Source organism: Gadus macrocephalus, chromosome 13, assembly GCF_031168955.1.
Source record: "Gadus macrocephalus chromosome 13, ASM3116895v1".
NCBI classification, from domain to species: Eukaryota; Metazoa; Chordata; class Actinopteri; order Gadiformes; family Gadidae; genus Gadus; species Gadus macrocephalus.
The window spans coordinates 10,692,947-10,720,121 of record NC_082394.1 but is presented as its reverse complement, the minus strand read 5'-3'; the positions used below and the strand labels follow the sequence as shown (position 1 = coordinate 10,720,121).

Here is a 27,175-nt window from a genome sequence, read left to right as displayed (position 1 = left end):
GGAAAATAAGATTTATACGTTCTAAATATAGTTCTACAATATAAGACTAAAACAGACAAATAAATCACTTCCCTTTCTATTGTCAAGAATACTGTGTTGTATTTATTAGAGATGGGTATCACTGAAGGAAAAAACACGGACTCTCCCAATAATCTATGCGGTTCAACTGCTTTGTGTTTAGGTATATAGTCTATTTTCTTACCGGACATGAAAGCAGAAAACGGACCCATTCATAGCACAGACCATTGCAGTAAACACTGGCACATTGACTAAACTTATCTGGCACTCTCGCCAATGGCCAGCAGACGTCGCACCATACTACGGAACAAAAACTTGGAGCTGGGGCCTGGCCAGGGAATGTGCTGCTTGCTTCCCATTCTTCCAATGCAGACATACAACATGGCGGACTAGAATGATCGTCTGACGCGCCCGGATACTGAGGATAAACGCTGTTGTTCCATATTTTTCCTCGTATAATACGGAAGACGAAGAAACTACCATCTGTTGTACGCCTTTGGGATCGAGTTGGGAATTTCAGGGGGCCGCCCTAGCATGTCAAAATAAACCGAATAGTGGCTCCTCGGATTGGAAGTACGAGCACCAGATCATTCCTATATCACAGGTCCCCCCCCCCTACCCACCCCGCTCACACACTCTGATCCTGGGGTGTGGAGACTGGGGGCCGGGGTTGAAAACGTGGAAATACAAAATATACTATTTCAACGCATTTCCCCTTGGCCTGTACTGAAGTTGGGGTGAGTTTGTTTTTGTTGCGCACGCTTTTCACACATTACATTACATGGGGACTACGGCATGTTTGGTTATGGGGAAACATCGGATCCCAGTACTTTGTCCCTATAGCTCTATGTAGAACTGACTGTGTTTCCAGTGCAGGCAGTTCTAGAGGAGACCTGGAAGTCAAGTCAAGTTTTCATACCGTGTTACTTCTGCGGGCCGAATCCAGCGTCATTAATCTGAGATCATGATTGTGCCCATTAGACGGTCTTCTGTCCCACTACGGTACGATACAATCTCGTTTCCGTTTACAAAGTGCTTCTTTTTACGGTTTAATGAGGTTATAGGATGGGTCGGATCTCCCGAGAGCCAGTCAACTTTGTGAATGGTAAATCACGGGGGAACTCTACCCTGATTGGAACAACATGAACATTGTAGAAGTGGCTGGGAGGCAGGGAGGGACATTTTGGCGAAGGGGATTCTCCAGTACAGGGGGATAGATGAGATATATATTAGAACATTTAAGTCGGGAATATCTCAATTGCGCATCCTGCGTTTTTTCCAACTATATCCCATTATACACCCCCTTTTCCGTTGAACGAATGAAAGTCTTGTGGTTTCGGTCACCCTGGGAAATGCACTTTTATCAGCCGATGCTTTGTTGTTACATGTTTTGAGAGGGTGTGGAGCGACCCGGGGTGGGTGGAGTAACTGGGGGCTTCATGAGAACCAGGCCAGGAATACGGGATCGCTAACATCTTCCGACCAAATCCCAGCAGGTTAAGAGTTTTCTTAATTGTGATCCTTGAAACAAAGTAGCCTATCTACTCCTCTATACAAAGACACTTCTTATCCACAACCTGCCTTTATACTACCAAAATGTCACTGACAACCAAGCACCCAATCTCGTGAGTGTTGAGACTCTTCTTGCTGTCAGAGAACCTGGCACAGTAGTTGTGTAGACTAGCCTGGCTTATTTGGTCGTTTGCTTTAATTGGTACCCCGATTTTTTGATAATGATGTTCTTTGCTGAAGGGCAGAAGATATTAATGGCTGATGATTCATCACATGATTCAAACTAAAGGTGAGCTGGATCGATTGCAGCAGTTTGATGTCATGATGTCATTCCAGAACCAGGATGCAGCGTGTCACATCAGGGATCAACTGCTGCTTCAATCCTAGCCTATCGTTAGCCTCAAGCGGTTGGCAAGTAGGCCTACTTACCGCATCTCTGTCTCGATCTGAGATTCATTTTCCGTGAGGTCCTCATGTTAGGAGTCAAGATCCTCCACGTGCAAAGCTCAACCTTGTTACGTGGGGGTGTTTAGTCATCCTGTCAAATCCTGCCAGCAGGCCTACCTTCGGCGGTCAGGTCTGCACACGTTACCTCCCCTCAAAAGTTGTATGTCCTCCACCCATATTAATGTTAGCTGGGAATCGCTGAGCAAAATGCAAATCGACTTAGTTAAGCAGATTGACTCCAAAACATTGCTATTGCAATATCAGTCAAAAAGGCAGCAGGCCTAATCGTCTAATCTTACTCAGAACGATGTATTCCAACCTATTTTTGGATCTAGGAACTATTTATGGATGGCCGTTCTAAAGTTGATTTGATGTTCTTGTGTTGTGCATTTAGCAATTGTTTTACCTTTTCAAATAAACAGAGCTTCTAATGCCTTTCTGGAAATCTTTGCAACATTGGAGTCTAAAATAACTCCTACTGGGGGATATTTCACAATTTTAAGGCCACTGATTCAATGTCTATTAGGGTGAACATGGTAATATTATGAGGTTATGCAGAATTGACTAAAGGTGTAGGCCTATTTATGTCCTCAGTTACAGTGGTGAATTCCCCAGGATGGTAATCAAATTCTTAGCTATATTTCACTTTCTTTTAGCAATGGTGGAGTTTAAACCAATCAGATACTGTACGGCAATGTTTTATCTTTAGCTTATAAATATTTAATTGTTATATGCTTATTTGTGGGTCAATGGTTATGCCGTATGAGGTGAATCTCAGTTTTAAATAAAAGGAGGAAACTGCATATGGAAAAATACAGTTGCAAGGCGTGAACCATTTATAATGGACCGTTCCCTGTGAAGGTAGGCAGCTTTGAGTAAAAGAGGAATGTACATTTAGTGTTTGTGAACATTACCAATGACTGACCAGGATGCAAACTAATTTGTTTGTAAGATTAATTCACAACATTTGCTATAATGACCACCCTAAATTGGGAGTTTAATATCAATCAACCAGCTTTAATATACCTATTATACACATGAATAATCATCTGAGATAAGGCTGTCATATTTACATGAATATGTAAAGGGAAGATAATTGCAGACCTTGTTTATCCTTTTATGATGACATCAACTTAAATCAAAGACATGAGAAAAAAACCTGCATGATGTCTAGTCTAGGTGAATGGAATCTGTTGAATATTATATTTGAAAGGCTTTATCGTTCTCAAAAAGGAGTTGAGGGCAATCACTTATTTAAAAGCTCAGTTTTCATCTCAATTGGAAGAACCAAGCATCATTAACCACACATTAATAGTGTGGCGCAGCAGTCAAAAATAGTTTCTCTTGTTTAATGTGCTAGTGACATTTGCTAGTTCAAATTGACATTTTTATTAGGGAGCCATACGTGGTGCTGCAAGGGAAAACGTATTATGTGGGAAAGCAAAGCATCCAATGCTGTCGCATTGGCGGCCTTGCACCCTGCATGGAGGGTGGAGAGAGAGAGGCTTGTGTGGAGAGGCCACTACAAGCGGCTCCACATCCTCTCTCCATCTGATGTGGCCCCAGCCCTGGTCGTCCTCTGGGTTACTCAGTGGGACACACACACACACACACACACACACACACACACACACACACACACACACACACACACACACACACACACACACACACACACACACACACACACACACACACACACACACACACAAAAACACACACACACACACACACACACACACACACACACACACACACACACACACACACACACACACACACACACACACACACACACACACAGTCTCCCTGCCAAGAGTGGGCAGAGTTCAACACCTCTCTGATTGAACCCTACCACCACCAGTATGGTGAACGGACAGCGCGGTCGGCCGTGCCCGTACGATTAGCCACAATGCTAATTCCCAGCATGTGCTGCAAGTCTTTGCATCAACCCAACAGCCCATAAATGAAAACCAGCAGGAAGACAAACCACACCAGCAGAGTGTAGCGGGCTGTTAGAAAGGGAAGTCCAGAGGCTTGTGGCTGCCCCGTGTGGCGTTGGGGACATATAATCTGCGGTCGGTGTCAGAGCATAGAGCCCTGGCGGCTCTGGGTTAGGCCTACACCAGCCTCGCGATGAAGAGAAGCATTCACTGTAATGCTGTCTCCCCTGGACCGACGGGCCCCTCCCCACAGAGACATAGGAACTGTATTAATGTGCCACGGATAAGGACAGACTCCTATTATCCACCGCAGCAAGGTGCGCTCAAGAAAACCTATCCAAACCAAACTATCCTTGCTCAATCACCAATATTATACCACTTCTGGTCGGTTTGAGGTCATGCTGGTTCTGCTCTGTGCTCATCCTAGTAGGTGTCAGGGGGCACTCGCGTAGTGCAACCAGTGGAACTGCGGTGATTATGAAGTTAAACCCTGTGGTGTGTGCTTGCAGACAATTTGTCTTTGGTTTCAAAATGAGCCAGGTCTGTGTGTGTGTTTTGGGCCATAGCATCATATAAATAACATTCATTTCACAAGAGAATCCTTTGTTATGTTTAAGAATGAAACGGCAAGAGCGGATCTACGGATGCAACAGTGATTACAGTATGAAGTTTAACAAACGCTTTAAGTATTGAGAGAAATGGAGGGTGAATATTTGATTGTCAAAGTAAATGGTTTAAATGACAACATTTGAGTTATCGAATCACATAATTATTATTATTATTATTATTATTACTGTCTTCTACGGTTTATTTACTGCTTTGCTCTTTTTTTTAATGCATAGGTCTATATTGTAAATATATTGCCTGTATTGGATCCTACTTGTATTATTAAGGTAATCTGCATTCATGATGAAAGGCAATGCTGCGTTTGCGGCATCACAACATATAATATGGGTTATCTATTGTAATATGACCCCAGACTCTTCCCTGGATCCAGCTGAATCCCTGGAGCCTATGAAAGATTGTCAATGGGTGGCCATTTCTAGAGGGATTGTGGTTTTGTTTAGATATTCGTTTATAGACCCTAAGGTTCAGGTATTGAGTTAGAAATGATAATTATTAGGCCTGGGTAGGCCTCACAGATTTTAACGTCTGGCAACATTGTAAGAATTATAGCAGGAGTGAGAATTTGGGAAGTGCTGTGATTATAAATATGGGTGGCTGCAAAAGCACCAAGTTGTTTCTTTTCTCTTCACATGCATTTCTGGCCTTCCTTGGGAGTGTTTTTCCTATTCAAGGGGGTTTCGCTGGATCTCCAACTACACTGTTCCTTACTACCAGATTGAATGTTTACATGGTAGAATTGTAATATAGCTACTCAATGCATTTGTTTCGTAGACGCATACTTCTATATAACTTTGTTGATGGTGGAATCTCCAATTTCTAGGGCCAAATATGTTGCATAATGGACAGCTTAAGTTAAAGTTAATGTGTACCTATGTACAACATGTACAATGTTTTAGAATTATCTGTTAAAAATGTTAGCTTTTTTTTACCCCCTTTTAACCACTTTTTTATTTGGAGTTTGTTATTTTGTTTGCAATCATGGTTTTGCCTCTAATAATTCCGCAGTTAATCAGTCAGTTAATTGTTTCGGCATTACACTTCTGCCATAGAATTCCTGAAGCTGCCTGGCTGCCCTAAAGGACCTGCCTAGGTGATTCACTGTGAATCACTATGTCTTCACATGGGTGCACAGCACAACTCCCACTGCAGGCCAGTCGGGCTCAACTTTCTTTTAGTTTTAGTGCTTCAAGATGCTAAGGAAAATTGGAGCTAACATGCTCCAAGTATGTTTCCTCCAAAGGGGATAGGATAATGTTGATGCCAGTGAGGATGTTTATTCAGCTCCGTGACAAAACAGAAGGGAAGAGTATGATACATGGAAATATGTATTGCATAGTACGACTATAATTATGCATTATGATTTGAAACCGATGGTGCCGGTTGTGAGATAAAATCAATGAGGCACATGAAAGGAACTTTTATACTCTGTTCTCTTCTGAAAAGGGTAGATGCTGAAAAAGACAAAAGATGTTGAAATATGTGTCTGGGTTTACGAAAGGCATGTTTAGTATAAAAGTAACTTCTAATGGAGCCTTATAAGGTTTTCCAGATGTATAAATAACGTTTCATGAATGGCCATCACAAAGCTGTGAATATATAATTTGATTTAAAAGTTGGTTATTCTATTATGATAACAGTATGCTTTGAATAGATTTGAATATAATGACAAATTTGGCACATGCAGAAATGCTTGAATGACCATTGTTGATTGTTAGATGGTAGCGGTAGCATGATGGAGAGTTTGGAGGAAAATGTTACCAAGTGAATGCTTTGATTTATTTGAGGCACACTTAAGAGGGCAGATGTTAACCCACTAGCCTTTTGAGTAGTAAATTAATAATAACCGCTTCCCAATATATCGCAAAAACATGGTCGGACTCGGAGACCATAGGAGGGGGTTTCAGCACCACTTTATTCAGTGGGGTTCTCTAGCGTCTTTGGCACTAAAAGCTTCAAACCTTCCTATTATCTCTCTCTCTCTCTCTCTCTCTCTCTCTCTCTCTCTCTCTCTCTCTCTCTCTCTCTCTCTCTCTCTCTCTCTCTCTCTCTCTCTCTCTCTCTCTCTCTCTCTCTCTCTCTCTCTCTCTCTCTCTCTCTCTCTCTCTCTCTCTCTCTCTCTCTCTCTCTCTCTCTCTTCCCCCCCCCCCCCCGTTATGACACTGACAATTATTCACATTCCATTCAGGAAAAAAAGATCATTAATAAAAGCTTGACAGTGATTAGATGCTGTTGACATGCGAGCTATATATGGTGCTATATTTACCACGGGCAGAAGGCAGGTGCCCCATTCAGTCGCTACCTGTGGCCCCCGAGCGCCGTTCCAGCTGAGTCACTCCCTCTAATAAGGTGGGAGGTGGATGAGCGAGGGATGTGCCGTTAGCGACGGATCCCTGTCGTGTTTGGAGCTGTCCGACTCCATGTCGGTTTACTCAGTGTGAAGACAGCTGTTTGGTCACCCAATGTATTACGTTGCCCAATTTTTGAACTCGTATTGTGTTTTTTTGTCCATAGTTGTTAATCTTATGGAAGCAATCTGGATTGAATCAAGATAAAACGCAATCAAGCCAGTGTTTTTTTTTATTTGGTCTCGTTTATGCATATAACAGAATGTGTGCAGTGTGCCAAGATGGATTGTTTCAGTCCAGTTACGTTCATGGTTAATTAGATTGCTATGTGGACTAAAACAGGTATGTTTTGTTATGCAAGGTCACACGGGCTAGTTTAGAAGCCACACTTTATTTAGCCTATTGCAGATCATTACCGACGCCCTACTTGAAGTTGAATAGGATCCAAATGAAGAGGGAAGAGCAGTTTGATGACAGTAAATATTCAGCTCAAAAGATGCCGTGATTGTGAATGCTGTAGGTTTGGTTGGAGCCAAGGAGGACAAGCGTTTTGTTTAGTGGGCGGATAACGCACGACTGCATTACTCAGCATTCATTCGCTGTTTTAGGCTCCAATCAGGGCCAGATAGAAAACGGTATTGTGCAGCTTGAATGTAAGTGCTGGAATGGACAGGCTCTGGTGAAAACTCTGCTTGTCCACAGATTTTTAGTTTGCCTAGACAGAGGAACTGGCAACGCTATTGACTTTAGCGCCCAATTTGTGCAGGGCACTGATGTAGTAATCCCTGTGTGTGTGTGTGTGTGTGTGTGTGTGTGTGTGTGTGTGTGTGTGTGTGTGTGTGTGTGTGTGTGTGTGTGTGTGTGTGTGTGTGTGTGTGTGTGTGTGTGCCCCCCCTACCCCTAATGCATCTCCTTTTCCTTAGGGCCAGACATGCAGGATTATTGCTGGGTCAAGAGCGTTGGATTAGCCACAGAGATTATCACAGCTCACTCAGTGAGACAACAACTTTTTAGGGCTTCTGTGAGTGGAGCAGAAAACGGTCAGTCTGGCAGATACAGACTGCCCAACTCCATTCCCTCCTTCTGGTCGCGGTTCACAGTGGGCCTAGTCACTTCTGCATGAATAGGCAGCACTCAGCAGAGGAACCATTCAAGTCCTGCGGTCGGGGGGGGGACTGATTCTGTTAGGCCTCGGTGGTGATTTAGGGAAGGCTGGCCACGGTGTTATTACGATCAGCAATCGGTTGCAGAAGTTACACATAGGCCTCTGCCTTTTTGACACAGAATCTATGCTTTGGGCTGTATTGAACTACTCATAGCTGTATTGACCGTGCAGGATACCCTTCATTGTGCTGCTTAAGTCTATACTCTACCTACGTACTATTTCTACGTGTGTGGATGCAGTAAAGCTTTCCGGTATTCTGTACTGCTTTCAGGTATTTGTATGTGTTTGGGAGTAAATAAAGATCTGCCTCTTGTCAGAGACATTGCCGTGTCTATTAGCGTTATGGTGTTATTTCTCAATAAAATCTTTTTGTGGGTGAGGATGGATGAATGCACATGTTATAATATTGAGGGGAACGTATCCCTTTAATCCCCGTTGAAATCTAAGCCTATGCTCCTGTCATGATGTGCATGATAAAGTCTGCATTGTTGTCGTTCCATATGCTGTATATTCATTGTCCTTTCCTCCTGATTCAGGACCATGCTGTGCGAATGAGTAATTGATGCCAACTCCGCTCCTCAAGGTAAGGGGATCTCTTTGTGAACACACCCATTAGTGTGTGAGTACTCCGTTGTGGTTTCAAAACAAGATTTAGACACATCTCTTGACATGATGAGCATGTTGGATTCTGCTCCGGGGTCAGAGGGGCCAGTGGCTCCTCCTGTCCCAACAGTGGTTCAGTTTAGTTTTCAGGTCACAAGGCTCTGGTTAAGATGTCATTGTGATGGGATGTTCTCTTTGTGTGTGTGTGTGTGTGTGTGTGTGTGTGTGTGTGTGTGTGTGTGTGTGTGTGTGTGTGTGTGTGTGTGTGTGTGTGTGTGTGTGTGTGTGTGTGTGTGTGTGTGTGTGTGTGTGTGTGTGTGTGTGTGTGTGTGTGTGCAGGGCAGAATGGGTGTGTGTCCCCTGCTCCTTCTGCTCGGCCTGGCCCTAGGGGCCTCAGTGCAGGACCCCCCCCTCACCACAGGTACCAGAATGACTCACCCTTTTCCATGTTCTGTACTTTTACGCTTGAGCGGTGTCATATGAATGAAAGTGATGGAGCAGAAGCTATCAACTTACAATAACCATAGCATAACAGAATGTATCTTACCCTCAAATAGTAAATGAATATGAATCTCAAAGTCAGCTAATGAACTCAGTCGTGGAAAGACTCAGCATTATAGGGGTGTGGTCTGAATCCCCCCCTTGCGTTGTTTGTGTTGTTTGCACTTCCTCAACGTTTAAAATGCTGTTGCTTAGTTCAGCGGCACCGTTGCCATAACACTAGTGTACCATAATCGCTCACCCGCTTCGCTATGTAGCCAGGAGGGAAAATACACTCCACCCATCAAGTCGTCTCATCGGAATAGAAGGAAGTCCAGACTGAATTCACATTAGATTGACGTGGATTGAACATCATTTTCTGATGCTTAATGGAATCTGATTCTCGTTATCACAACGTTGTAGTCGCCGTAGCAGCAGCTCTGCCACCCCCATCCTTCCCTCCTCTCTCCAGGTCTTGTGGGTGTCATCACTGCCCCGCCCACTGCGCCCCCCGTCGCCCCCTTACTCAACACCACAGCTCCGCCCACCCCTGCCCTGACAGACCCGCCCACTGTCCTCCCCCCTATCGTTGCCCCGGAGACGACGCCTACGACGACCGCGGCGGCCCAAGATGACGGGGGTCAGGCCGCGCCCTCAGCGGAGCCCCAAACGGCCCCTCCCCTGCCACAACCTCAGGCCCCAACAGACGGCCCCAGCGGACCTCCAGCCACCCAGCCCCCCCCTCCGCCCCCGCTGGCGCCCAACGGCACGGAGCCAGTAGAAGACGGAGGACGGGACAACGGGACCGCAGCCACGGCGACACCGGACGTCACTCCTCCGCAGACGTTCTCGGGCGATGTCACCGACGACCCCATGGCGACAGCGACGGCCACGGCGGCGAGCGGGGGGGGGGAGTTCCGCGTGGTACCGCCAGGTGAGTTTGTCCGTGTGACCAAGTCAGCCGCTTGTTATCCACAACCTGACAGTGGGGGGATGCTGTAGTTGCTGTTAGATGCACCATGAGTAAACACCATCTTGTGTCCTTCTACAGATGGCCAGGATCCAGGTGAGACAGCATCCATGTTTTTGGTGTCTGGGCATGATTCAGTGGGTTATGGTTCTTGAGTGGTGGTGTCTTAATAATTTGAATAGGCATGCCTGCCCTTTTCTCCTTTTTTTTCCATAATATTGGAGGCTTGACCAGGGGAGATGGTGGAAAACTAGTTATCTGATGGCATACCTTCAAGAACATGTACTGATTGATTAAAATCATATACATGATGATCATGCTGATACATAATCCAAACAGTGATCCATATTGCCGCGATATATTTTTTGGACCCAAAAAGCATGGCTTCATGGTTTTCTGGAAAAATCCCCCTGCACTAAGCAGTATCACTATTTGCTTAAGCGTGGCTTCACTTGAAACCTACTTTTACACCCCATTTAATACACCGCCGACCCCCACTGTTTCCTGCTATTTGATTGGAGTTTAAAGGGGATTTGATGAATGAAAGGGGTCTGGTGACACAGGCCTTAATCCACTTTGCCAGTTGGAAAGGGTGGCAGATGTAACTGCGGGGCCATATTTTGGCTGTATAACTTGAATTTGTGTATTTTGATTATAATTGTTTTGTATTTTGTATTGTATTTTTTTGTTCTGCTTTACCCCCCCCCCACCCCTCCCTCCTGATAATCTATATGTGGTCTCTAGTCAAACCTGCGAGAACTTGTAGCTGGAATTTGCGCAATCGTAGGCATGTTGCACTCACATGATGTCCATACATAGGCTATTGTGATGATGCACTACTAAATGTATTCATTGTCTGCAGGAAAGTGCCAGAATAACTATGGGAATGATGCATCAACATTCACAGCATAGTGGAAGTTAATGGTGGAACATGTGGTCAGATGATTCCCTCTCTGGGCAACCAGTATGTTTCAAATCAGAAACATTATATACTTTTTATTCATCAATAATACATGTTTTGATAGCAGTAGTAACCTGACCATGCAAAAACAAATATCTGGCATTAATGACATACCCTATTACTGAATACTGAAGCGTTTTCCATTTTTTTTTCTTCAGCTTTTAGCTTTAGTTTATTTTTTGTTCTCCAAACAAGTGCTGATGAAATTAGTCAATTCACAGATGAGTAAATCCACATAAATATTTAATGTTATTTATTATATCATTTATTATTTAATAGAGTCCTTATAGTTTCAGAAAAGGAAATATTTATTTTGTTTTCCCTTGCTACAGAGCTACAGTTTGTCATATGAAAGGCGTATCATTGGGCGATGCTATTTTGAAGTGCCCATTTGTCATTATCTCCGACATTTTATGACAAAGTATTTCCACCGACAATGGAAATAACCCCAAACCTCAGCCCTACTTTGAATAACCCATACTCTCACCACAACCCAGTCCAGTCTACATCTATGGACGCTTACCAGGTTAAAACCAGACTTGAGCTGTAGGTTGACCCTACAGCTCTCTAGTGATGTAACTGCACATTCTGAAGTGAAGGTTTACGCCGACTGTGGATGTGCTCTCCACAGCTCTCACTCTCTCCAGCCAGGCAGAGACGTCCTCCTCCGAAGGCCAATGAAATATTTACACCAGACCTTGGCTCTGCCTTATGTTTGAACACTTGACATGAAGGATGCAGGGTTGGATGGGGCAAAAAAAGCTCAAAGCTCAATCCCTCCCTCCACATCACAACGGGTTGTTGTTAGAATAAACAAGACTGCACTGTCGTTAGTTTGGGGAATGCTGCTTCAACGTCAATAATTATAATGAATACATAAAAACACACATGCATAAGAATGCATGGCTGGTACATGGATTTTGACCATATGTATTAGATCCTGCTAAAGGGTTAGCATTTAGTGGGCACGTATATCTGCCTCTTCGTACAGAAGCGTACAGGTTAACTCCTACTGTGGAACTGTCTCTTGCTGCTTAGTCTGTTTTCCTCCCCCTCATCCCGCTGTGCTGTACATGCAGAACAAACTTTTTGTGTCTTTTCTGTTGTCCCTCGCCCAAGAAGACGACCAGGCGGACGAGATGCCTATCATGGCCGTCATGGTGGCCGTGTCCTCCTTGCTGGTCATCATCTTCATCATCATCATCCTCTACATGCTCAGGTCAGACAACAACATGTTGGATGCGACTTGGTTTTAACAAAGTGGCCTGGACTGCATTGAGTGAATGTAAATTTCTGATCATGGGCAAAATAATAATAATAATATTATTATTATTAAAAAGCAGGGAAGCCAAGGAACACTTGTTAGGTTTTTTATGGAGCCAAGAAGCTTGTGGAGAGGCCCCAAGTTGCAGCTGTTACTATGGCAACAACCAACTGACATTCTGCAGTGTGTGTGTGTGTGTGTGTGTGTGTGTGTGTCAGATGTAGATGTGTGCTGAAACGCTTGTCTCGTCATTGACAGGTTTAAGAAGTACAAGCAGGCAGGAAGTCATTCCAACTCCTTCAGACTGACCAATGGTAGATCAGATGATACGGGTAAGTCAATAAGTGTGGGTATCCGTCTTTCTGCGTGTGTACGAAGATGTGGTTGCGTGTGCTTTCAGTGATTGATCTTTGTGTGTGTGTGTGTGTGTGTGTGTCTCAGCACATCGGTCCGTGTAATCAGGCATTCGTTTCTGTTTATTTTGGGTCATATCAACGAGTTTGTGCTGTTGTACATCAGTCGGCCTGTTCCAACGTGCCGCATTGAGTTGATTCAGATAAGACTGGATTGATCACGCTCCCGTTGCTAATATCTGTTGCACTGGCTGGCCGATGGCAGAGGCTTTTGTTCAATGGGATTACCTAACTCTTAGGTTAGCCCATTCCTATGGCAGTGTTGCACAACACTGACCTCTGGTGGCCTGTTTGAACAGTTGAATACTGAATAGTTGAAAAGTTGTGCTCGCAAATTCTCCCTCTCTCGCTCTAACTACTTTCTCCTTTTTCTGTTCCTTTTTGTTCCTATGCTCCTCTCCTCTCCTTCCTGATCTCCCCTCCTCTTCTATCTTTCTCTTTTCCTCCAGAGCTCCAGAGTGTGCCACTATTGGCCCGCTCGCCCAGTACAAACAGGAAGTACCCGCCCCTTCCTATTGATAAGCTGGAGGAAGAGATGAACCGGCGAATGGCTGACGACAACAAGCTCTTCAGGGAGGAATTTAATGTATGACTCAGTCACACACAATATACATCAGTCCCAGACAAAATAGATGTCAAACCTGTATCCCCACAGTCTAGGAAGCAGACGTATTAAGCAATGTGCTGGTAAATATCTCACATAATCCTTTGATGAGAAATGAGTTGTCATAGCTTTCCAACGCCCTACCACACCGCACCTGCACCTAGGATCTCATTGTCTGGCTTCCCAACCCTCTGCTGACAGACTGAGCCTGTTAGAATGCAATCAGACAATAATGAAATGAGCCAACCGAAGATCAGCGTAGCTAGAGCACAAAATTATGGGATGCCTTCAGTAACTGACTAAATCCCTCCAAGGGGGACATTCAACTATCTACGTTTAGAGATAACAACCACTATTTTAAACCTTTTTACACATATTTTTTATAGAATGGAACCGCAAGTCTCGAAACATCACTTATGAGATACCGCTAAGGGAGAGACCGGGGGGGAAGGTTGTTGTGTGTCTGATATCATACTGGGCCGCGTGATACAATCAACACAATCGTGCGGTCATCACAGTAGTACTAAACCAGGGTGAACTCCACAAGGAGCGTACAAGAAGCTCGGAATGATGTGTTGGGGAATGAAATTTGAATTTGAAATGTCTGCTGTTTTGTTTTTCTCGTTCAGTCGCTACCAGTGTGCCCTATCCAGCCGTCGTGTGACGCTGCCTCCAAGGAAGAGAATAAGGAGAAGAATAGATACGTCAACATCCTGCCATGTGAGTGACCCCCAGTACGACCACACAAAGCTAAATGCTTTTCTACCTAGTTATGCAAATAAACTATGTACAATGCCTATATACCCTGCAGAGATTCTTCTTAGATGAAACTGATTTATTAGCTCTAAAACTAAACTGCGCTCCAATCATTTAATGGAAATAGATCCAGAAGCCCAACATAAACAATAATAAGCATCACACCTTCGTCCTTGATGGTATTGTTTATTCTTGCATGTCTTGCAAAGTATTCCTGACTTTCAAAATGTATATGTATTTGCTCTTTAATTTTACTTATCTTCCTTAATGTGTGTCCCTGCCATTTCTGATGACCATTCAATGGTTCACATTGTAAATCCTATTTGCTATTTTTTGACTTATTTTCCTTGATTTGTGTCCGTGCCATTTCAGATGACCATTCAAGGGTCCACCTCTCATCTTTGGAGGGAGTCCCCGATTCTGACTTTATCAACGCCTCTTTTGTAAACGTTAGTATGAAGATTCTTTTTTTTGTTGCTATTTAGTTTGTTTTGAGTTAGAACAGACCTTTTGTCTCAAATCTGTATTAATATATTTGTTTTATAGGGTTACCAAGAGAAGAACAAGTTTATTGGAGCCCAAGGTACATTTTTTAAAACAAGATAAAAATAGGTCCATAGTGTTAAATCTGTAGGTTTAATTTATGTTTCTGTGCATTTCTTGTTCTGTCCTATCAGGGCCAAAGGAAGAAACGTTGAACGACTTCTGGAGAATGATCTGGGAGCAGAACACAGCCACCATCGTCATGGTTACAAATCTCAAGGAGAGGAAAGAGGTAGGCAATATAGGGAATGACACGATAGGTTTCAGGTACCTCTATGTTGCACGTTTTGTATAACATCATCTTGCCCATTAGCTTTATTGATGAATTTGGGAAATAGGCTTTTTAATTCTGTGTCCTCATTTTGTCACAAGATGATCTTCTTATGTATGTGTTTGGGTGTCACCTGAACAGCTGGTAGAGTGCCAGGTGAATGGTAGATCAGAGCTGAGGGGTCTCAGTGAGTGTGTATTCACAGCACTGCCCTTTTCTCTCTTTCCTCAGTGTAAATGCGCCCAGTACTGGCCGGACCAGGGCTGTTGGACCTACGGGAACATCCGCGTCTCTGTGGAAGACGTGATGGTCCTCGTGGATTACACCATCCGCAAGTTCTGCATCCAACAGGTACCGTTCTACTGGGTCTCAACAGGAAGGGCACATGTGTTTTTTTGTTAAAACACGATGGCTACAGTTGTTCAGATAAATGTGAACAAAGTCACTCATTTAGTGGAATAAAAATAGCACTAATGCACATTAATTACTATCATTACTTATTACTCTTTTGGACTTATTTTTGTTTTGTCGTCATTTTCTCCTTGTTCGTTCATGTTTACCTTCGGTGTCTTCAACCAAACGCATGACCCCTGAACCCCGGCTCGAAAGGCTCTTCTTCTCTTGACACCTTTCTCTCTGTCTGTCTGTCCGTCCGTCTAGGTGGGCGACCTGTCGGGCAAGAAGCCCCAGCGGCTGGTCACCCAGTTCCACTTCACCAGCTGGCCCGACTTCGGCGTGCCCTTCACGCCCATCGGCATGCTCAAGTTCCTGAAGAAGGTGAAGAACTGCAACCCGCAGTACGCCGGCGCCATCGTGGTGCACTGCAGCGCCGGCGTGGGCCGCACCGGCACCTTCATCGTGATCGACGCCATGCTGGACATGATGACCTCGGAGCGGAAGGTGGACGTGTTCGGCTTCGTCACGCGCATCCGCGCGCAGCGCTGTCAGATGGTGCAGACGGACGTGAGTTGGTCGGACCCCCGACGCGCTGCTTCTGGGGGAAATGCACACACACATGGACAGACCGCCAGACAAACAGACACATAGACGCACTCATTCAAACAGACACACGCGCATAAAGACACGAACAAAGACAGACAGACAGACGGCTGGATACACACGCACAAAAACACACTTGCATACTCGCAAGAGGATTGAAGCGATGAGAGAGCCGGTATGTGTTTGCTACTTGCTTAGCAGCGTTGTGATCAGGGTTCATATCTGGTGGGTCCCGTCCTGCCCCTTCGCTGTGATGCGATTTATATAGAATGTTAAGACATGCGAGCACGTGTCACCAAGGCATTTGTAGTCTGCGTTTTGCTCTCACTGTGATCTGGACGGCAGTTTGTACATTTCAAATTTTCCGAGGACGAATTGGCGTATGTACTGTGTGTGTGAGGGCCGTCATCGTTACTCTATTTTGGTTTCAAACGCGGCGAGTATATATAAAGCTTTAGGAGTTTGATTCCCAGTGGAGGTTAAAAATAAATATTTTGACAAATGCATCACTGCCTGGTCCTGACTGGGTGCTCACACACGCATAAACAGCTAAAACTGCAAACAAAGCCGTTGTCATGAGCTTGATTGTGCTTTGTAATGAATTAAAGAAGCCAAAACAGGACGGTCAGGTCTCTGGGGTAAACACCAGATGGAGGAACTGGTGCTCACAGTGGGGGTACGGCTTTAAAGGTGACACGCAGACCAACGAAACAACAGGGAAGGCCAACACAAACGCACATGACCAGCTGAATCACTGCATTCTCGGAAAATCCTGCCTCACTCTGTTCTTCCTCAAATTCATTACTTTTTTGTCGCAACTATTAAACATTCATTTAAAAGTCATTTAATGCAAAAATGATCAACACAAGTGATTTAAAGTGTTAGACCTGAAATTGCAACTGTCATATACATATCAGCAAGTCCCTTTTTAAAAGTAGGTCTCTGTATTTATATATGGTTTAAGGGACTAATGCAGACCACAATGTTTGAACTTGGTCCGGTATTTAATTAGTCTCGCCTGTGAAAGAGCACGATAGTTGAGTTGTTGCAGGAAGAGAACAGTGGACAGGTGAGAGCGGAGTGCAGGCAAGAGTGTATTGTGTTGGACTACATAAAACCCGATGCCTTGGAAATATTTGGGTGAAGGAGAGTTGAGATTGTAACGACAACCTGGACATTTCCTGCAACGATCTCTCTCGTGCTCTTATAGAGCGAAAATTGTCCTTGAGCGAGACTCTTGTAGACACAATAGCAAACAGACCAAATTAAGGTAAAGAAAAGAGTTTTGTATATCTCTGTAGGGATCCTTTCAATAATGTTGTCAGACACGTATAATATCAGGGCCTGTCTTTGTTTACGTGCCTTGACAGGGCGCTCTCGCTCAATACTGGACCAATTTCAAAAATAGTTGTCCCCCATAATAGCTGGTTGTTTCCTAGAAAGGTATTTCCCATTTGGTCGATCCTGAAGTTGGTGGAGCATCACGAGTCCTCTACAATCTCTCTCCTTTTCTCTCCTTCCCCAGATGCAGTACGTGTTCATCTTCCAGGCCCTGCTGGAGCACTACCTGTACGGAGACACTGAGCTGGAAGTCTCCTCCCTGGAGTCCCACCTGGCCAAGCTCTACGCCCCGTCCCCGGGAGCCGGCTGCGGGGGCCTGGAGACCGAATTCAAGGTAGTCAGGGCTGGGAGTCTTTGTGTGCATGTGGTATTTCCCGTCTTACTTTTATGTTGCCGGATGTTTATGTTCGACAATCCAGAAAATGTATCCTTTCTTTTTCTCTTCCTCGTAGAAGCTGACGTCTATAAAGATCCAGAACGATAAGATGAGAACGGGCAACCTGCCGGCCAACATGAAGAAGAACCGAGTCCTACAGATTATCCCATGTAGGTCTACTCCTGGGTTTTTATGGACGTGCCTTTGCATGCAATATCATTCTACTTGCAGGAAGGGACCATTACACATAAACTCAAGCTTAAAAGGGGTTAAGGCATAACTGTAATTATGCTTTTTATTCTCCCAAAGATGAGGAAGGGGTTAGGGTTTCTAAACGGCTTTGTGACCATTGTCTATCCCCACCCTTTGTATCAGTCTCCCACCAATGTGTCCCTCTGTCTGTTTCAGATGAGTTTAACAGAGTCATCATTCCAGTGAAACGGGGAGAAGAGAACACGGATTATGTGAACGCATCCTTCATTGATGTCAGTCTGAAAAAGCATTATTTTGTTTTATGTTTGAACGCAAATGCACCATCCAGTATTTCATTTTCTGTTATCCCTCTTTAACAAGTGATGTCATAATAATCAATAGATGCATGTGTAATAATCAATAGATGCATTACAATACAAAATGAATGCTAACATTCAAAATCACTACTCATCTCGTCTACTTGCATGCATTCTCTCTCACCCATTGTCTCACCAACTGTTGTTTCCCATTTCCCCTCCCCTCTCATCTGCCTCCTCAGGGCTACCGCCAGAAGGACTCGTACATCGCCAGCCAGGGCCCTCTGCAGCACACGTTGGAGGACTTCTGGAGGATGATCTGGGAGTGGAGAAGCTGCTCCATCGTCATGCTGACGGAGCTGGAGGAGAGAGGCCAGGTAGGATCAGAGACCTGGAGGGGGATTGCTGCTGGGAATAATATTACAATGCTCAGAACTCATTCAGGAGGTTAATGGATCCGAAATACTCCCAAGTGAATTTGGATACAGCTCATTTAATATCGGGAAGGGTGCCTAACCTCAGGCTGCTCCTTAGGCTGGCAGACTTTGGGGATGCAACCCGGTTCGTATATACTGGGAGTAAAAGGTTAGGGATGGCAGACTTGTACAAAAAAGGGGCCGGGCAGCGCCCCTTCTCCGGTAGTCTCCAGAGAGATGTGTGAATACGCATGTGTGCGCGCGGCGGTGTTGGGTGTCAGGCCAATAAGGGTCTAAAATAGACCGCTGTTAATGGAGACGCTACTCAATAATACAACAGAAGCAGAGGTCCCGCTGCACGCAGGCGACCCGAGCCCGGCCGTGACCTTCATCATGCCACTCCCTCACAGAACATCCGGGAGCACAGAAATGACTTTCATTCAATCGCATGTATTGTACCAGGAACCGAACGGCCACAATAGCCTCCCCGCATCTTAGATGACCTGTTGACCTTGAATTTTTCTTATTACTTATAATCCCCATCCATTTCCGACATTGTGCCATAGTTCAGAATAAGAAGGCAATCTTTATCTTTCGTCGGCTTACTCATTCATGGAGCGCGTCTCTGCATGTGAACGTGGCTACGGTGGAGCACACAATACGGGATGATTAACCTCGTGTACCTGCTCCTTTGCTCGTCTGCCCTGTGTCGTGGGCGTCCATTACAGGAGAAGTGTGCCCAGTACTGGCCCAGCGACGGGGCGGTGGCCTACGGGGACGTCTCCATCGAGATCAAGAGGGAGGATGAGAGCGAAAGCTACACAGTGAGAGAGCTCCTGGTCACCAACAACCGGGTAAGGGCTCTCTGTATGTCTCTCTATCGCCATCACTCTGTGCCTCCTCTCCGCTCTGTCTTTTCCTAGATAGATACTAGATGGCTAGATATTGAAAGCTAGATAGAAATAGTAAACCTTCATGACCTATTCCTTAAACTCATTGGAGATCCCCTCCCCTCCACTAGTATGCCCTTTATAACCCATAAACACAATGTGCTGCCATCCTGGTGACCTGTACTCTCCCCGCGCTCCCCGGTTTCCCTCAGGAGAACAAAGCGCGGGCGGTGCGTCAGTTCCACTTCCACGGCTGGCCTGAGGTGGGCATCCCCGCCGACGGGAAAGGCATGATCAACATTATCGCCGCGGTGACGAAACAGCAGCAGCAGTCTGGGAACCACCCGATCACTGTCCACTGCAGGTCAGAGACACGCACAACCGCTTTACGTTGCCTAGTGGGCTCCTTTGTTGCAAACATTCAGTCACGTTTTTTGATATTCACAAGGTTTCCCGTTCGTTGTGAGATGAAGGAATTGAATTGTAATTTTGTCAACAATTAAACAATTCTTAAATAATCGACCATACATCCTATAAACATAAATATTGGATGAAGCAAATACACACTCTATACAGGAGAGCTAAGTGCAAACCCATATACACAGTACATAGAAGCAGCCTCCCCTCCCCACCTCTATTCTATGCATAGGCACTTGATGTAGAGAGCATCTGTTATTTATATCTGTCGTGCACTGAACAGTTAATGTATTGGGTAAAACACAATGTCTATTTATGTCACAGGAACTCACTGCTCGGTTAGATTGTTCTCCTCTTCCTTCTGAAGGGCTGGCAGGCTAAAAAAAAAAACCTGCACACAGTTACTGTGTTCATGGGTGTCTGAGTGTTTATGGGTGTCTGTGTATTTCTGGACATAACATCCTTATTATTTACTCTCAATGCTACATTCATCTATATGAACTTAATTACCCTTGAAAATGTTGATTGTATACTGTAAGCATCCTTACTTTAAAGCTGCCTTAGATAAAAACGGCTCCAAAATTGTGTGTGTGCGTGTGCGTGTGCAGTGCGGGGGCAGGCCGGACCGGGACGTTCTGTGCGCTGAGTACGGTCCTGGAGAGGGTCAAGGCCGAGGGCATCTTGGACGTGTTTCAGACGGTCAAGAGCCTGAGACTTCAGAGGCCCCACATGGTGCAGACACTGGTGAGCAGAGCTCAGCCCAATGAGTTCTAGGTTGGATCAGGGGGGCTTTCACCTGTTTTCACCAACTTAGAAACAGTTACGTTTGGGTCTCACAAAATGAACGTTTTTGTGTAACTTTACATGAATGTATAAAGTTCTTAAACGCCTTTCAAGAGGGCTAGCTTTGGTTTTAACAACACACTTCGGACATGCTCCTGTTGAACCCATTGTGTCTGTTTTTTCTGAAATGTCAACCTAATATTTAAGTCTGTATTCATTCATTTCCCTGGAGGATTATCCGGTTTATACAAAACCAATTGAGGATTCTGTTGGTTTTGCAAACAATATCGAATGTACAGACTTTAACAAAAAACTGTTTATTATTTATTCATATTCCATTTTTGGTTTTACAATGGAGTCCCTTACAGTTCTCTCTCTCTGTCTCTCTCTCCCTTTAGGAGCAGTACGAGTTCTGCTACAAGGTGGTTCAAGAGTACATAGATGCCTTTTCCGACTATGCCAATTTCAAGTAGCAGACGGACGACCACACTCAAACACACCGTTAAAACCAATATAAACTCACCGCGGTAAACACATCCACGTTCACGCGCAGTTTGGCTCACCTGACGGACTTCTTGAGGTTCCTCCTTCCCAGAGGAAAAAGGGAACCACAGTCTCGGCACAGGAAAACAGAACCCAGAGCTTTCCTACAGAAAGACAAACTGAAATGCTTTCATGAATATTTTGTAATATTTGTCTTGTCAATACAGCCCTTTTTGTCCCTTTAGCTTTCCGTCTCTCTTTAGAAAGTGTATATATACCGATCCTGAGGCTTCTTTTATTTTGTTTTTTTTAGACCATTTTGAGGTTGGCTACGTTTTAGGGTGGCATTTGTAACATATTTTATTGGAATATATATATAAATAATATAACTATATATGAATACAAATCCAACGCTTTATTGGCTGGTGTTCACAGTTAAGGGAAGATTGTTAGGGTCTACGTAGCTCGGTTATTATACTTTTTTATTTTGTTTCTACATAGGAACTGATACTTGATTTGTCTTCTTATGGCCTGAATCAGTGGCTCTACCTGACTGCAGTGGTTGGCAGAACACAGGTTGATTTATTTATAGAATTATCCTCGATAGATTTTCCTACCCACCCACCCCTTCATGTGCACACAAAGACCACACAACTGTTCAACACAGGAGTGTTAACCTGGTTAACACATCATCCATCCCCCCCCCCCCCCCTTCCAGTTTTGGAGTTGAAGTAACAAGAGTCTCTTGGCGGGCGACATCAATGTGGCTGTCCATTTTGGTAACCCACAGAAGAAATGCACATGCGTCCAGATACGCAAAAAGAAAGTGAGCCCTAAGCTGCATCCTTCCCACAGTGCCAAAGCCCCTGATTCACCTGAGCTTTGAACGTGGGAGACCACCTCAACAAACTGTCCAGGAAAAACCAGACAAGACAAGACAAGACTTCTGGTGCATCGATGAGTAATGCACCACACTTTGGATCCATCCCCCGCCCTTCGAGTAAATTTGTTAAAGCGTGAGACATGACAATCAATTTAAATACCATGATAAACCATTGGAATCTTATCATCGAGATATACCAATTCTATAGTTCATGTGTTTGCTTACGGACATTCAGCAATATTGATGGGGAGAACTCAAAATCAAAGAGTATTTCCTTTCTGTATGAATGAGCTGCTTCCCCTTTGTTGTATACTGGCCTTGCATCACAATGCTGTTTTGTCACCATTATTTTTGGTATAAGATTGTATTATTTCACCACGGTCACTGATGCCGAAGAATGTTTATTTTTTATTGTGTAAAACTATAAAGCTGTTGCTTCGATTAATTTCCAAAGTGAAACTTTCTTTTCATGAAATGTAAGAGTGCTCTGAAATGTTTGCAGTGGATTATTATATTCTACTTGGGTTTGCGACGCCATGTGTTTCCAATGAGGCCACCATTGAAGCCATTCCCTTTATGATTGTAATGAAAGATGAATGATGTCAGTTATCGACAGGGGTCAGTCCTATTTCAACTCTGCCAACTCAGGAAATGACTTCGCACAGGATTGTTTCAATTTACAAATTCAACACTGGTCCATTTCCACAGTTGGCTAGAGTTCAAAAGGTTCACTCCTACCTGAAGATTACCGGAGCATAAATTGCCCACCCTTATCCACGGTGTGTTCTTCAGATTCTTTTTTTGTGTTTTCACCTTTTAAAAAAAGACGATTTATAAATTAATATTTAATTTGCACGTCCCAATTTCAAACTCATTTTCACTACAATGTTTAGATTCTCCTTCATGCGTGTAACACACAGAATTCATTTGTTGCTTAAAAGATTAAAAGGTTAGAATATGCAATTCTGTGATCACTGGTTTCAAGACTCGTATACTAATGTGCAATTTGCACGCTAAAAAAAAACTGAATCCCTTGTATGAATAGAACCCAACCAGAAATTGTGGAGGGAGAGAATTTTTGAGAAGAAAAATCCAAAGTAGCAGTGTCAAGACTCAACGTTGTGACGGAGTGCGTGGGGTCCTTGTTTTGTGAAGCAGTCGAGACCTTTCCCTTGGCTGCTGGCTGTCTCTGCACCGTCATTGCCATTTCAGGTTAACTCTCATTCCAAAGCGTCACAAGTGCCCATATTAGTAGTTAGGTGCCACTGTGTTTAGTTACTTCTTTGTTATGTTTCCACCTTCTCTTATAGCCGCTGAGGTGGCAGAGGGAGGAGTGGTGTTGTTCCCCTTATGGCTTGTCTGTGTTTGGCCATTTAGTCCTGTTTTAATTAAAAATGTTTGCTCAAGATGATTACGTCACAAGAATATGACACTGTGCCAACTTTTCAAATGAACGTAGCTTGTTATCTCCAAAAAGTGCCTCCATAGTTATGTTCCACCCCAAAAAATGAATTTTAGCAAGGTAATGAATTTCCCACAGACCCCAGCTAGCAGCCCCATGTTAGTGGCGGCTCCATCTATGTGGCCCCGCCCCAACTAGGAGTAAAAGGAAATGCAGCTGTCAGCATAGCCTATGGATGGAGCCTTAGGGTTTTAGATAAATTCACAGTAGATCTTTGAGTGTCTACTATTGTTCCAGCAGCACTCACTTATGCCTTTCTTCCTAAATGCGCTGCCAATTCATTTTAATTCACTTAATTGTTTGGTATATTATAAATAGTACACAGTAGGCTCCTGATTGTACACAACAGAAAAAATGATAGCTGCTTGGTTGAACCTTTTATCTTAAACTCCCCCCCCACCCCCCCCCCCCCCCCCCTAAAAAAAAAAGTGTTTTTTATACCGCCCTTCTAGCAGAGACAGGTATTGATGGATGGAGAGGGTCTCTGGTTGGGAAGTGGAGGTTCAGAGTGTTCATCCATGTCATGTTTATTTCAGTTTGAGAAGTTTACACTCCCCTGCTGAAACAGGTGTCCCCCTTTCATTAACCAACCCTCATTGATGTCCTTACTTGACTTGCCCTTCTACCGGTTTTCAAAATGGTCACTACCTACTACCCTTTGTACATAATGTAAGGTTATTTATATTTCCTTCTTGTCTTCTTGCCTTGCTTTTTTTTTCTTTTCTTTTTTTAATAGATCTATATTGAATTGTATTGGGACCATTTCTAAAACGTTTTAGAGATTATCTTTTTTTGGCCGTTTCTAATTTGATGTCTTAAGCATTTTTTTTTTCATTTGTGTCTGTCTCTAGGGTTTTGTTATTCAACATTTTAATATATGTATATATAATTATATATATGCTAACAAATTATATATAATTATATAATACCAAATGGCCTTTTTAAGCAAGATAATGTTCAACATAATAAAGTGCTTGAGATTTTATCATTCCTGCCTCGTTATTTTGTATAATTACAAATTAAAAATGGTTGTTCAGCTCCCATTTGCAATGAGGCAAATGGTGTTGTCCTTGGCTGTTTCATGTCATCCACTTCCAGTGCTCATTATGGCTAAAGTGAGACAAATGGGTTTCAAATAATTGCTCATTTGTCTTGTGTGCAAGCATTCCTCCAGAGTATCAATCAGTGTTCAATCAATCAGCCAATACCCCCTTCTTATTAAATAGTAATGCCTTCTATTTCTCATTGGATGACCCAGTATTACTGACCCTAGGGTGTTAGTATAACATGCTATCCACCGTTTTCCTTATCCAGCGTTAGATGACATCCTCATGTACAAAGACACATCCAACAGTACAAAGCCGCTTCCTGTATCGGTGTGCATCTAATACCTGTTACTTCCTGTATAGGTGTACATCTAATACCTGTTACTTCCTGTATAGGTGTCTGGTTACAGTCTAAGCCTGGATGAGGCCCTGGTGGTCGTGAGGCTTCAGATGGGAAAGGAGATGTTAAACGGCCTTCCCAAGAGGCCAGCATATGCTCCTCGTCTTGGGAGATTATGTGATCAGTCAAATGCATTTTGTGAGGCTAATGGAGGAACCTTCTGGGTGTTTAAGGGAGGAGTATTTGCAGGGTTGGGCCCCCCTCCTGAGTAATGTTTGCCCCTGATAATTGGAACAGCACCAGTGGTCCGCATCCCTCGTCTCCCAAGACCCATCCTTTGACCCCTGGTGGCGTCGAGAGCAGAGGGGTCAACATGGTGGGTGGGGGTGGAGGGACCACAGGACAGAGTGACGTGGGGTCTGGAAAGCCCTCCCTACTGGTACTTATAACAAGGAGGACCAGACGCACTGGACCACCGCCTATACACGTGTTCTGACTGCTGTACCTGAACATCCACGCATCTTTGACTATATACTACACTGAGAGATTCAAGGAAACTGGGTGGATACCTGTTGCGACGAAGGAAGTATAAGGTACGTTTGAATGTTTCTTTGCGCCACACTGTTTAACTGTATCTAGGCAGCATATTTGCACCGAATTGATCATTCTGTTTCAACTTTTAATTAAATATGGTACTTTTAATTTTAATGCATCGACAATCCAGCAAGAAGAAAATCATGTTCTTGAATATTAAATAATTCTGAACTCTGCTATTTTAGAAAAGAAAACTGAGCCTTTCCCTCTTGAGAAATTATCGACTTAGCGTTAAAATCAAGTTTAGCTCGTATTAATGGCAATAACATGCAAATGACAATCAAAGCTATTTTATGAAGCGGCAAGTCAAATATAAAATGATATTTAAGTGCATCAGATCATACATCCCATTTCCCCATAAGCCTTGTATAAATGACTGTAAATGCCATTGTTGTGACCTCTCCTTGTGCCAGGAACATGATGTACGTGTCTCGGCTGGTGCTGCTTCTGGGCCTCCTGCTGTGTCTGGGGGTCCAGCTCTCTACCGCCCAGCACTGGTCTCATGGCTGGTACCCTGGAGGAAAGAGAGAGCTGGAGGCATTCACCACCTCTGAGGTAGGAATGGACGAGTGAACCAGTCTGCTTTACTTGAAATGACCTATTTGGTCCTGTATCCGACGCCTTTATCCAAACTGCCGCATTGTTCAGTTTTTACTACATTAAAGGTGATTTATGCATGTCATTCATGAGCAGGTATGGGTGAGGCAGCTGACTGGATAGGTCGGCGTTCAAACTTGGAACCTTTTAGCTTTGAGTCATGTACCCTCAACACTAGATTATTTTAGAGCTTGTTTTTTCTCCTATGTCACCCTTCACAGATTATTTTTGTACGTAAATATGTGTCTTCCCTCCCTTTCTCCCCTCCAGGTTTCAGACGAGATCAAGCTGTGTGAGGCGGGGGAGTGTAGCTACCTGAGGCCCCAGCGCAGGGGCACCTTGAGAAACATCTTTGTAAGTAAATGCAAAAGGACCCGTTGGGTTCAAACTGTATCTGACATGATGCATTGATTGAAATGATAACAACATTCAAATTAAATCATATTAAAGTATAACTCATCTGAAAATTCAACACAAATGCTTTGTTGTTTGTTGCTGGTTTTTTGTTCATTATTTTTATTAATTAAGATATTTATCAGGCTTAATATTTTTGTCCACAGATGGATGTCCTGGCCAGAGAGTTACAGAAGAGAAAGTGACATCAGTTTGCACTTCTTTTCTAAATAGGGGAAATTAGTTACTTGACCAAATGGGCTTCATAAAATACATTTTCTTTTTCAATTTTTTTTCTTGGCTCTCTGTTGTCTATAATACATTGCCAATTAAAGGTTTCAAGCATCCTTTCCTTGTATGTGTGCCCTTATATCCTATAATAAAGGATATATTTTGTTAATGTTGGGTTTTTCTTTCTTTCAAAGTGATTTGTGTTGGAAGAGGTGAAAAACATGCATAAACGTCTTGCATTTACAATAGTTAAAATAAAAATATCAACATGTATATTTTGCTTTTTGGTTGAATCATTAATCAGGTGCCATCGTGTCGAATAAAATAAAATAAAACATTTATATTAAAATGTTTCGTTGTCATTCTTGTCATGATATCTTCTTTGCACTCCGGCTATTGGCGTAGGTGAATGGGCGTACCCAGCCTATTGACACCGGAAATAGCGTACCGGTAGACCGGATAACGCTACAATGCATGACCCTCTCCTCCGCCT

General features: G+C 43.7%; 2 protein-coding genes across 5 annotated transcripts; both read left to right on the top strand.

The window, feature by feature from the left end:
* Positions 1 to 358: 358 nt before the first annotated feature.
* On the top strand, positions 359 to 23,885 carry ptpra (protein tyrosine phosphatase receptor type A). Of its 4 annotated transcripts, none has more exons than XM_060070304.1 (22): positions 359 to 755; positions 8,594 to 8,640; positions 9,000 to 9,081; positions 9,613 to 10,074; positions 10,192 to 10,206; positions 12,194 to 12,290; positions 12,594 to 12,667; positions 13,198 to 13,334; positions 13,982 to 14,072; positions 14,481 to 14,557; positions 14,655 to 14,691; positions 14,786 to 14,883; positions 15,154 to 15,273; positions 15,583 to 15,885; positions 17,447 to 17,596; positions 17,715 to 17,808; positions 18,047 to 18,123; positions 18,390 to 18,524; positions 19,292 to 19,417; positions 19,666 to 19,817; positions 20,479 to 20,614; positions 21,052 to 23,885. In XM_060070304.1, exons 2-22 carry the CDS (start codon positions 8,620 to 8,622, stop codon positions 21,124 to 21,126), a joined length of 2,559 nt encoding a protein of 852 aa, XP_059926287.1. In that variant the 5' UTR covers positions 359 to 755; positions 8,594 to 8,619; the 3' UTR covers positions 21,127 to 23,885. The 4 variants fall into 4 exon arrangements, with proteins under 4 accessions (XP_059926287.1, XP_059926286.1, XP_059926289.1 ...); XM_060070303.1 differs by having other exon boundaries at positions 12,191 to 12,290; XM_060070306.1 differs by lacking the exon at positions 10,192 to 10,206.
* A 1,428-nt stretch (positions 23,886 to 25,313) lies between these two features.
* Positions 25,314 to 27,031, top strand: gnrh2 (gonadotropin-releasing hormone 2). Its single transcript, XM_060069098.1, has 4 exons — positions 25,314 to 25,460; positions 25,875 to 26,016; positions 26,329 to 26,412; positions 26,619 to 27,031. The coding sequence occupies exons 2-4, from the start codon at positions 25,879 to 25,881 to the stop codon at positions 26,655 to 26,657; spliced, it is 261 nt and encodes an 86-aa protein (XP_059925081.1). The 5' UTR covers positions 25,314 to 25,460; positions 25,875 to 25,878; the 3' UTR covers positions 26,658 to 27,031.
* Positions 27,032 to 27,175: the final 144 nt, after the last annotated feature.

Coding starts and splice junctions, on each gene's coding strand:
- ptpra (XM_060070303.1), top strand. CDS start 8,620: ATGCCAACTCCGCTCCTCAAG. Junction 12,668..13,197: donor TGGTAGATCAGATGATACGG/GTAAGTCAATAA, acceptor CTTTTCCTCCAG/AGCTCCAGAGTGTGCCACTA. Junction 15,274..15,582: donor GCAAGTTCTGCATCCAACAG/GTACCGTTCTAC, acceptor CCGTCCGTCTAG/GTGGGCGACCTGTCGGGCAA.
- gnrh2 (XM_060069098.1), top strand. CDS start 25,879: ATGATGTACGTGTCTCGGCTGGTGCTGCTTCTGGGCCTCCTGCTGTGT. Junction 26,017..26,328: donor AGGCATTCACCACCTCTGAG/GTAGGAATGGAC, acceptor TCTCCCCTCCAG/GTTTCAGACGAGATCAAGCT. Junction 26,413..26,618: donor GCACCTTGAGAAACATCTTT/GTAAGTAAATGC, acceptor TTTTGTCCACAG/ATGGATGTCCTGGCCAGAGA.